This window comes from Aquarana catesbeiana, linkage group LG05 (genome assembly GCF_042186555.1).
Source record: "Aquarana catesbeiana isolate 2022-GZ linkage group LG05, ASM4218655v1, whole genome shotgun sequence".
In the NCBI taxonomy this organism is placed as follows: domain Eukaryota; kingdom Metazoa; phylum Chordata; class Amphibia; order Anura; family Ranidae; genus Aquarana; species Aquarana catesbeiana.
The window spans coordinates 395,865,211-395,877,637 of NC_133328.1; the positions used below are offsets into that span (position 1 = coordinate 395,865,211).

A 12,427-nucleotide genomic window follows, 5' to 3' on the forward strand; every position below is an offset into this window, starting at 1 on the left:
TCTGTACGCAGGCCAACTAATCAGCTGGCCAATTAATCGATTATGAGAATAGTTGACAACTATTTTAATAATCGATTAGTTGTTTCAGCCCTATATAAAACACATAGTAAGTATACACAGTAAAAATAAAGTCCTGCCTATTGCTATACAGGATTTAAAGCACAAAATATGTATACTACTGTGCAAAAGTTTTAGGCAGGTGTGAAAAATTGCTGTATATTAAGAATGTTTTAAGAAACAGAAGAGTTAATTTATTTTTTTATCAATTCATAAAATAGAAAGTAAATGAACAGTAGAAAAATCCAAATCAAATCAATATTTAGTTGGACCACCCTTTGTCTTCAAAACTGCATTAATTCTTCTAGGTACATTTGCACACAGTTTTTGAAGGAACTCGGCAGGTAGGTTGTTCCAAACATCGATCTTCTGTGGAAGTAGGCTGCCTCAAATCTGTCTCTTCATGTAATGCCAGACAGACTTGATGATGAGATCAGAGCTCTGCAAGGGCCAAACCAGCTCCTTCAGGAACTTTTGTGCCATTTTTCTGCACGCCAATCCTGTGTTTTCATATATAGTCAAGTTGCTCAGCCAGTATTTCTCAGCACTAAGGAAAATTCTGTGCAGCACTCTGAGTGGGATCCAAATTGTGATGGTAATGAGAACACACAATCCCGACCATATAATGATGATTAAAAATATTTATTCCGTCATAGGTGTGATGGGCTAAAAAACAAAGTCTAAAACATGAATCGAAAATGTCAAGAAAAAATGGAAACAAAATAGTCAATGATATGTTCAAATGATATGAATAAGTTAACATTACCACAGGTGACCTCAGAATGGGAAGGAGTTCTGGAGGGCTCGCTGGTGTTGCATGGGGAGCACCAGTAACCATGCCAAAAAGGATGAAGATCCGATCTCAAGAAAAGGAGCCCAAAGGGTTACTTGCTGGTAGTGGTGATGCAGAAAGTCCTTTGACAAAGCACATGCATGCAAAACATGTAAGTCACGGCAACAGTATCAGCTTGCGTTCCACAAGCTAACCAGAGATGTCCTTCCCTCTGTTTCTGGCACAGCACTGACATCATCCTAGATACGCTAAATGTCCCTGGCTCTGCTCAGCTCCTCTGGTTCCCCTGTACCTCCATGTCACCTCCCGATGGCTCCATCTGCTGAGCCCAAGCTTCAGGCTACATGCAGGCTATTCAATACCCTCTCCGGTCTGGAAATTGACAGTCTTCTCTCCTACTGCCCGCAGTGGCACTATCCATCTTGGACCTGGCTGCATCACCACCAGCAAGTACCCCTTTGGGCTCCTTTTCTTGGGACCGGATCTTAATCCTTTTTGGCATGGTTACTGGCGCCCCCTCATGCAACACCAGCGAGCCCTCCAGATCACTGTTAACCCCTTCCCATTCTGAGGTTTCCATTTTTTATTGACATTTTCAATTCATGTTTTAGACTTTGTTTAGCCCATCACACCCATGATGGAATAAATATTTTTAATCATCATTATATGGTCAGAATTGCTTGTTCTCATTACCATCAGAGTTTTGATCCCACTCAGAGCTCTGCACAGTGTTTTCTTGTTTGCTTCACATTGTTCCAGTGTTGTGTCAGCTGCACTGAGCCCGATCCTTTATCAGCCACAGATTGTCACACACCACAGTTATATTCAATCCCAGATGACCCCAAAGTTCTTTGCAGCACTTATATCATTTGTCTTTTCCTCAGCACTGAAGACACCATTGATCTTGACCAAATCTCCAACTCCATTTGCAGAAGTGTAGCCCCAAACTTGTAAGGAACCGTGCTTCACTGTTGCCTGCAGACACTCATTGTATCACTCACCAACCCTTTTCTGAACAAACTGCCTCCTGCTATAGTCAAATATTTCAAATTTTGATTCATCAGTCCAGAGAACCTGCTGCCATTTTTCTGCACACTAAGCCCATTTTTGCGCATAGTTGAATCGCTTAGCCTTGTTTCCACATTGGAGATATGTCTTTTTGGCTGCAATTCTTCCATGAAGACTAATTTTGGCCAGACTTCTCCAGTAGATGGGTGTACCTAGGTCTCACTGGTTTCTGCTGGACATCTTCTGAAGTCGAACAGAAGTATGCATGATGTGTCTTCCATCTGCTGCATTAAGTTTCCTTGGCCAACCACTGCATCCATGGTCCTCAACATTGCCAGTTTCTTTGTGCTTTTTCAAAAGAGCTTGAACAGCACATCTTGAAAACCCAGTCTCCTTTGAAACCTTTGGTTGAGAGAGCTTGCTGATGCAGTATAACTACCTTGTATCTTATTGCTGTACTCAGTCTTGCCATTTTGTTAGACCTGTGACATAAAACGTTCTTCCACAACCTCACCTTGGTAGCAGAGCTTGTCTGTTCCTCACCCAGTTTTAAGCCTCCTACACAGTGGTTTCACTTAATGACTATTTCAACCTACATATGAAATTGCTGATCATTAGCACCTGCGTGGTAAAATTGGTTAATCATACACCTGACTTTGTGCCCTAGTCTGTTTCAGTCTTCTAGGAAGGGTGATGGAACCAGGTTATCTTACAAGGGTTTCTACAAGTGCGGGGAAAATACATGTAAGTATTGTAAAGTAAATTTAGAAGTACAGTGGCACAGTCCTTACTGACAGGTAAAGTTTTGCCCATCAAAGACTACATTCAATGTAATGTATAGAAATTTGTGTACAATGTGTTCTTTGCAATATGTGGGATGTATTGGTCACCCCTAAGGGTTAGAATAGGGGACATTACACAGCAACATAGAATCCCAATACAAAACAACTTTCTATAGCATCCCGTCATTTTCCTGAAGTCTATGAGGGAAGAATGACAGGTTTTTAATTTTATGGTTTGAAAAGGTTGGAGAGAGGGTGACACCCACAGAAAGTTTTCAAGGTGGAAACACAGACGGAACACTGGGATCCCTCATGGACTGAATCAATGCTGGGATATCAGTAATTTTTCAGTTAGGCGTATCCATCATGCCTTGTTTGCTTTTGTTTTTCTTTGTTCATACTTTTGGTATTTTGTCTTTTAGTTGTAAAAAATCTGTTACTTTATAGGTGAATACTACCCACCATTCAGTATATAGGTGAACGATTTTAATTTCTCACACCTGATAATTAGATTCCCGATTGCCAGGGGAGTTTTGAAATTGGATCTGTTAACAGCCTCCCAGTGCTATGACTACGGCCCACGTAGGGAAGAAACCTGTGAGCGTGGAGATCAATATGTAATGTTTTATCCTGTTTTAATAAAGAATAGCATGTAACTCCAGGAGCGGGTGCCGGTACCATGTGTTTACAAGTGTACAAAGAGTGCAAGTGTAAGAATTGATGATAGTTTGAAGCCAAAGGGTAATCACACCAAATATTGATTTGATTAAGATTTTTCTTCTGTTCATTCACTTTGCATATTGATAAAAATTAACAATTAAAAAATATATTTTTTAAAGCATTGTTACTTTACAGTATTTCTTCACACTGACCTAAAACTTTGGTACAGTACTATATATACACAGTAAAAATACATCTTCTAAAAACACAGCACAACTCCTGCCCATCTCATATAAAACACAAAGTAAGTGTATATATTAAGTATATACTGTAAAGGGTATAAAGTAAAACATACAAGATAATTTCCTAGAAGCACAGTCCAATTCCTCCCTAACTGATATAATACACACAGTCAGCTCTTGCCTACAGTGGCTTAGTGGTTGGCACCTCTGCCTGGAAACCTCCGGTTCCATCTTTGAAGCTCCCACCTCTCGTTGTCTGGGTCAGCTGCAAATTTTGTGGATCTTTGTGGGGGGCGTGTTGGGCCTCATGGGTTCAACCATTCCTTTGGGTGACACACCTCTAGGGAAACATTCACCTGATGCAGCGCCATCATTTACTCTTAATTATATTTTGAAATGATACGACATTGGTATGTATATGCTTTCACGGCTGTCACAATGCATAGATGTGCGCATTTCCTGTCCTGCTATATGTTCTTAATTTATGCTTTGTTCTGTTATAGAATGTCTTCAATTCATGATCTTCTCTATTTCCCTGAAGAAGGGACATACTTCTACATTCCCGAAATGCGTCAGTTTAATGAGAAGCAACCTCCATACCTTTCATTAGCTCTTTATGAGCTTGGTATATTGTAGTTTGTATCTTGTATTTTCATGGTGATGTCTGAACCAACACAATTTTAATACTTTAATAAACTTTGCTAAATGTTTTAACCAATACAGTGTTCAATATAGTTTGCCCATCAAGTCTCACAGTACGGGGGGGTACTTTTTGTCCTATATATAAAATTTAGGGATGTTGGCAACACACATTTGGAGATGTATTCTCTTCATGGTTGTTTTTCCCTTTTAAATGTATTATATGGAGGTTTACAAATTCTTAGATTTGATGGCTGTACCAGTTTTCATTTTTAGGCTTTCTTCTATTTTCATGGATGAGACAAGCCATTTAACACTGGCAGGGGTGCATTCAATGATAGTTCTATTTATGTATGTTTGTGACCTTTATCACAAAACGACAAAAAAAAAAGTTTGCTGTAACCAATTTTAAATTGTGAGCTGGAGTTTGGCTTCAGTTTGCTATTGTATTAAAATCTTCTAGTCCATTTTTGGTTTGGGGTTTAACCACTTGTCGACCGCCTTCCGCAGATATACTGCTGCAAGACGGCTCAGCTGTGCAAACCGACGTATCTGTGCGCACGTGCTCGCTGCATGCCGGGGAGCGCGTGCATGGGTCCGGTGAACTCAATATCCGCCGGAAAACCACGATCGTGGTACAGAGAGGCAGAACGAGGATCTGCCTATGTAAAAAAGGCGGATCTCCATTCTGACAGGGGACAACTCTGAGATTGGCTGTTCCTAGTAATCCGGAACAGCGATCTCTGTGTTGTTCCAGTGAGCCCATCCCCCACACAGTTAAAACACACCCAGGGAACACAGCTAACCCCTTGATTGTCCACTAGTGTTAACCCCCTTCCCTGCCAGTGTCATTTATACATTGATCAGTGCATTTTTTTTAGCACTGATCACTGTATTGGTGTCACTGGTCCCCAAAAAGTGTCACTTAGGGTCAGATTTGTCCGCCGCAATGTCGCAGTCCCGCTAAAAATCGCAGATGGCCACCATTACCAGTAAAAACTATTTTAAAAAATAAAAGTCCCTAAATCTATACCTTATTTTGTAGATGCTATAACTTTGCGCAAGCCTAAGGGCTAAACAAAAGAAATCTAACAGATACCCCTATTCAAAAAAAGTGGATTGCCGAATCCCCCCCCCCCCCCCCCGTTGAGCTACTGTATTCTGGCAACCGGGAGAACTTGCTGTCAAAAATATACCTGAACAGTGCCTGTAGCAGATTGGCTGCCGCACCATTCACCCAACACATTTCGGCCTGGCTCCTCTACTGAGTAAATCAAGGTGGCCACTTGATTGTCATTTTTTGCATTCACCAAGTTTTACAAGGTGGGTGAGACAGCATCAGTTTTAGGTGTAAAGTTTTGCAGGTAATACGTTTTCTTGACCTGTATTCTCTTTTAAGATGATTGGTATACATTATTTTTGCTTGCCTGTTGTGGTACATCCCAGTAGGCAATGATCTAAAGCAGAGCTGTGTTCTCCAATGAACACAGAAAAAGGATTTTACAGCAAGTTTACAGCAAAGCTATTTTTTAGTAGGGCATTTATATTTCAGATAGTACTGCCAAGCCGTATTTTAGACATCTTGAAATTTCCAGGTACCAGTCTATTTAGCAATACATCAGGATATTAAGTCATATACAGTATTACATAACACACTGCAAGAGAAATTATGCTTTGAAAATCTTTCCATGTTCCCTGTTCCTTTTCCTGGTTAGGATAACCCTTGCCAGTGAGCTGTGGGGAGAGGGCATATAAAAATGGAAATAATTTTAAAGATAGCCCTTGGCTGTAAACTTCTGTATACCATGGAAGATAAGGATCAGTCACCATTTACTATATGTGTAATTTTAATAGACTGTACATACGATTTTCATGAAAAATAAGTAGCAGGCATTATTAGAGGCTCAGAGATTGCTCAACCTGCATTTCAATAATCTAGCACATACAGAGTCAAAGCATAAGACAGAATTAATGTTTATGGAGGGGGATAAAAATGGGAAGCTACTAGCCAGGCTGGTGGCAGACTCACACCAACTAGCAACCATCCCAGTAGTTAAAAATAAAGACGGGGAATTGGTCAGTGATCCAAGGGACATACTGTCTGAATTTTGGGACTATTTTTCGACCCTATATGCTCCCATTCAACAATATGACCACTCAGCCTTGGAGGACTTGTTGGGGGGACTCCCTCTTCCTAGACTATCAGACACAGACAGAGAGACATTAGCGGCGGACATTTCCAACAAAGAGGTGATGTCAGCAATCTTTACGTTTCCTCCGAATAAAGCGCTGGCCCAGACGGGTTTCCAGCAGACTTTTACAAAACGTATGCTGATCAATTAGCACCCAGACTCACTGCACTATTAGCTCACTGTAAGCAAAGTCAAAAGTTACCTGCGTCTATGCTAGATGCATATATGATTCTACTTCCCAAGCCTGGTAAAGATCCCCTAGAATGTTCATCATATAGACCGATTGCTCTATTAAACATGGATTTGAAAATCCTAATAAAGGTTTTAGCAAAGAGACTAGTGGGAATCATTTCTACATTGGTGGACATTGACCAAACGGGGTTTATGCCTGGCAAATCGACGGACACCAATCTCAGGAGGCTATTTACCCACTTGCAGATAAATAGATTAAACACGCCCACTAGAGTCGTGGTGTCCATCGACATCTAAAAAGCTTTCGACTCTATCGACTGGCACTATATGTTAACTGTACTTGAGAAGATGGGTTTTGGTCCGATTTTTAGAGGATGGGTTTCGATGCTTTATAGTAACCCAAGAACAGCAGTCCGCATGGGAGCTCACACATCCCCATTTTTCCAAATTGGTAGGGGCACTAGGCAAGGATGTCCCCTGTCACCTTTTTTGTTTGCCCTCATGATGGAACCTACAGCAATAGCATTGAGGGCGGCGGGGGAAGTTAAGGCGATCAGGGTGAGCAACATAAATGAATGTCTGGCACTTTATGCGGACGATATGTTGCTGTTCCTAAGAGACCCAGGGGAATCATTAGTGGCTGCACTACGCATTATGAATGAATTTTCACAGTACTTTGGGTTAAAAGTCAATTGGACCAAATCGTCTATTCTACCTATTGACAAAGGTGCGAGAGATGTGGCAGACCCGGATTTGCCGTTGAAATGGGTATCTCAGTTCACATACTTAGGGGTCAAAGTTACAGCGGACGTGGCAGATTATATGTCACTTAATCTGACACCGCTTCTGACATTTTTGAAGCAGAAAGTGCTAGCCTGGCAGAGACTCCCTTTGTCTCTTATAGGCCGGATTAACCTGCTGAAAATGAAAAGTCTACCTGTTGTATTATATTTTTTGCGAAACGCTCCCATTTGGGTTCCCAAATCCTTTTTTAAAAAGTTGGATAGTCTCACCAGTTTCTTTCTTTGGGCACTTAAACAGCCAAGAATAGGTCTGAAAGTACTACAAGAACCATGGGGTGAGGGTGGTATGGCCCTTCTGGACTGGAGAAAATATTACATAGCTGGACAAATGGTGGCGGTACATGGATGGCTTACCTCAGATGATGGGGACTCCACAACTGTCCTGGAAGCTGCACATCTAGGCTCCTATGAGTCTCTGTGGATGGCCATTCATAGAGGAACCAAAATGGATCTTCCACTGACAGACTCAATGAAGGCCACGATTAAGGCATGGTGGGAAGCGGTAGGAATGGCTTGTCCTAGTTACCAGGGTCTCTCCCCATCCCCCCCCCTATGGATGAACCCTAAACTGCCTCATTTCTATTCATTTCATGATCCCATGGGTTGGGCAATTAGGGGTATCAAAACTATTAAGGACATTACTATGGAAGGGGAATTACTGACGTTTAACCAACTTAAAGCCAGGCATGACTTACCTAACACTTACCATTTCAGATATATCCAACTACGCCATGCGTTTCACTTGCAATTTAAAAATTTGACGGTAGAATCATTTCCCTCAGAAAACCTGTTAATCACAGAAGACCTACCTAAGACGCTTTCAGTTTCTTATAAAGAATTGTTTAAGATAACACCGAAAGCAGTAACTAAATGTAGAGAGCATTGGGAAGCTGAGGTACCGGATATTCAAGACGAGGATTGGGACGACATGTGGACTCACCCGTTTCAACATTTAATAGCAGCTAGAGATAAACTAATTCATTTTAAATTCTTGCACAGGATTTATTATACACCAGCTAGGCTGGCTTCTATCTACCCAACGGTGCAAGCAGAATGTTGGAGATGCTCCTTCGCTCCAGCAGCGGCTGAACATATATTTTGGAGCTGCCCTCAGATCAAACAGTATTGGTCTGGGGTCACCTCCTGTTTATCGGAGGTTTTGATGACTCCGATCCCAATGACGGTAAAGGTGTGTCTCTTGGGATTGGTTGATGAGGTGGTCCCTTTACGAGCTCATGGAACACTTCTTACCATACTATTGTTCTATGCAAGAAAGGCAATTCTGTTGCAGTGGCGCAGACCGGGGGCTCCTGATCTGTGCTTTTGGAAGAGACTGGTTAATACTATGATGCCATATTACAAGGCAATGTATCTATCCAGAGGTTGCAGAAAGAAATTTAACAGAGTTTGGCAGTCTTGGTACAACTCTGAGTTAACGGTTGGATAAAACCATTATATGTGGGTAAGATGATGTGAAACCCTTTGTGTAGGCCCAGGGCCTAGCTCTAAATTCTGGTAATGGACTGTAGGGGGCATGGCAAATACAATCTGACTGTTTCATAGTGAGTTGAGGGAGAGAGAACTGAGCAATGGGGGTTGGTTAAGGGGGGGGGGGGGGGGATTCTTTGTATGTACTATAGATAGTGAGATACTGTTGTTAGACAGTATACATCTTGGCCATGTTGGTCTATTCTAGCTCAGAACGCTGAGTTAGATATATTGTTGTTTGGTTTTTATGTTGATTTAAAACAAAAGAACAATAAAAAGAAATTTATAAATAAAAAATAAAAATAAGTAGCAGATGTTTAGTATTACCTAACATCGGAGACAATACACTGCTGTCTTCTCCTCCAGAATTTAAGAAGACATCTAGTGCTTCCTGGTCAGACATGTCCATTAGATCCATCTGCTCCAGCATGTCTACATTGACTTCCATGGAGGACATACTTCCAATAGGTTCTATATCAAAAATAGTTAAGGACAACTTATTAAGGTTATTAAGAATATGGTGCACATATTAAAGGCTCCTGGTTCAGATATATAAACGTTGTGCACAGAGTTGGCTGGTGCTGAATTACAATACACAAAAAATGATACATAAAGATTGCCTTTAGAAAAAACTGAAGGTCAAACTCATCAGTAGATCCAGATTAATAGACTAAATCGGTAAACATTACTCAACTTGGTCCCACCCCTATCAAGCCTTTATATTGTTCCTTTAGCATGTTGGGCGTCCTCCCTGGCCAATAAGTGGTAAAGATCAGGGTTTACAAAGTCAATATTTTCACATGATTTCAACTGCCTTCACCGTTGGGTCTACTGATCATTCTGACATGCGGTTTTCATTGAAGATAACCACAGTTCATACATTTATACTCATATGCTTGGTCTGAAACATCTAAGTTTCATATGGCATTGCTGAAAGGGATAACGACTAATCACTCTGATCACATTGGGATTAGTGTCGCTGTGTATTACACTGATCATCATAGATCATTTGTTACTAAGATATGAATTAAGGGGACACTGAAATATATTTGTGGTATATAATGGTTCCACAGCCTGCAGTTGTATTTGCTACATTAACTCACATATATATGAATAAGATGTTCATCATTATTTAATTTGAAGCAATTATTACTTTGAAGTGTATATGAGTAAAATCTCTCCCACTCAACAAGTTGTCCTCATCAGGGCTAGCAGTAACAATTATACTTTTGATGCAAACACACTCTGTGGTCTGCCCATGGCTAGACATTAGTTACAAGTCTTGCCTCTGGCATACTCTGTAGCATGTGCAATGTGAACATAATACGCTATGACACTGCCTGGTGCCTATGCACAGTGTACTACTTGGTGGAGAGTATGCATTACTGGAACCTGTAGAAACTATCCAGCCATGGGCAGGTCTGATAGCGTATCTGGTATAGTTTTTAGTGTTAGCAGTGGTGGGTCTTTTGGAAGAGGGAGTTCACACTTATAAAAGTAAGACTTTGGCCTAAAGTTAACCATTTAGGTGTTAGTTAAAATTGTCTAACTTGCTGTAGAGAAATTAAAACAGGCTACTACAAGAATCAACTTTTCCTAAACCACCCCAGCTGTGAGAAGTCAGGAGGATTTAGTCACTTGCCTCGTCTCTCTGTTATCTGTAGGTATCCAGTAGACAGGTATTGCTCCATGTCCTGCTGAAAAGCCTCCTCAAAAAACTTCTGTCGTTCCTTTAGCTTCATCTGCTGAGCATATTCCATATCCAGGACTCGCTGTGCATGTTCTGCATCCAACTCAGCTAGGAGAAATACAATGATTTTGAATGAATATGGTGCCTGAGAAAGCATGAAGACAACATCTGGCAAAGGACAGAAATCATACAGGAAAAAAAAAAACAGCTTATCATTGGGATCTGTCTTATGGATTACATAATGGTTAGGTCCATATTAGACTATAGAGATTATGGTATGCTTTAGAAAAGGAGGAGGAGGAAATCCTTTATCAGTTCTCTATAACTACCAATCAGTATAGTCATATGATCGGGTCAACACTTGCTGGATTGTGAAGTGTATATTGAACAATGCTTCAAAATGACCATCACTACAAAAGGGGTATCAAACAACAGAAACACAGCTTTTCAGCTTTGCTTAGTGACCTGTCACATATTCTCTTTTTGCCTGCCTGGTTCTAGGCCAGCTGAATATAAGGTTCTAATTTAAATGTAATGTGAAGGCACCAGCAGTAACTGGGGGGATTTAATTTTATACTAATCTCTTCTGGCAGTGAAGTCATCATAGATCGCTTGGTCAAAGCAACCTCTACTGAGTATACAACGAAAATAATCCAGCACTGCACATAGAATTCAGGCTTCATTTATTAACATTACGCAGAAAGTGTAGTAATAAATACACCAACTTTCTTCAGTCTGAATAAAATGCTACCAAACGGTGTCATCGTAAAATTAGACTGTGTGTATGTGTATGTGTATATATATATATATATATATATATATATATACACATATATATATATATGATATATAAAATATATACAGTGTCTCACAAAAGTGAGTACACCTCTCACATCCTTGTAAATATTGTATTATATCTTTTGATGTGACAACACTGAAGAAATTACACTTTGCTATAATGTAAAGTAGTGAGTGTACAGCTTGTATAACAGTGTAAATTTGCTGTCCCCTGAAAATATTTCAACACACAGCCATTAATGTCTAAACCGCTGGCAACAAAAGTGAGTACACCCCTAAGTGAAAATGTCCAAATTGGGCCCAAAGTGTCAATATTTTGTGTGGCCACCATTATTTTCCAGCACTGTCTTAACCCTCTTGGGCATGGAGTTCACCAGAGCTTCACAGGTTGCACACTGGAGTCCTCTTCCACTCCTCAATAACGACATCACGGAGCTGGTGGATGTTAGAGAGCTTGTGCTCCTCCACCTTCTGTTTGAGGATGCCCCGCAGATGCTCAGTAGGGTTTAGGCCTGGAGACATGCTTGGCCAGTCCATCACCTTTAGCTTCTTTAGCAAGGCAGTGGTCGTCTTGGAGGTGTGTTTGGGGTCGTTATGATGGAATACTACCCTGCGGCCCAGTCTCCAAAGTGAGGGGATCATGCTCTGCTTCATTATGTCACAGTACATGTTGGCATTCATGGTTCCCTCAATGAACTGTAGCTCCCCAGTGTCAGCGGCACTCATGCAGCCCCAGACCATGACACTCCCACCACCATGCTTGACTGTCTTGTCTTTGTACTCATCTGGTTGCCATCACACACGCTTGACATCATCTGAACCAAATAAGTTTATCTTGGTCTCATCAGACCACAGGCCATGGTTCCAGAAATCCATGTCCTTAGTCTGCTTGTCTTCAGCAAACTGTTAGCGGCTTTCTTGTGCATCATCTTTAGAAGAGGCTTCCTTCTGGGACGACAGCCATGCAGACCAATTTGATGCAGTGTGCGGTGTATGGTCTGAGCACTGACAGACTGACCCCCCCCCCCCCCCACCCCTTCAACCTCTGCAGCAATGCTGGCAGTACTAATACGTGTATTTCCC

The 12,427-nt window shown here is 41.1% G+C and overlaps 1 protein-coding gene across 1 annotated transcript in view; it reads right to left on the reverse strand.

Annotated features, from left to right (window-relative positions):
- The window catches only part of DTNBP1 (dystrobrevin binding protein 1), a 321,745-nt gene that overhangs the window by 13,941 nt on the left and 295,377 nt on the right, over positions 1-12,427 (reverse strand). The window contains exons 8-9 of the mRNA XM_073631098.1: positions 10,499-10,654; positions 9,184-9,327 (exon numbers count right to left, since the gene is read on the reverse strand). Coding sequence (XP_073487199.1) covers positions 9,184-9,327; positions 10,499-10,654 — 300 coding nt within the window. The remainder of the gene's footprint in view (positions 1-9,183; positions 9,328-10,498; positions 10,655-12,427) is intronic.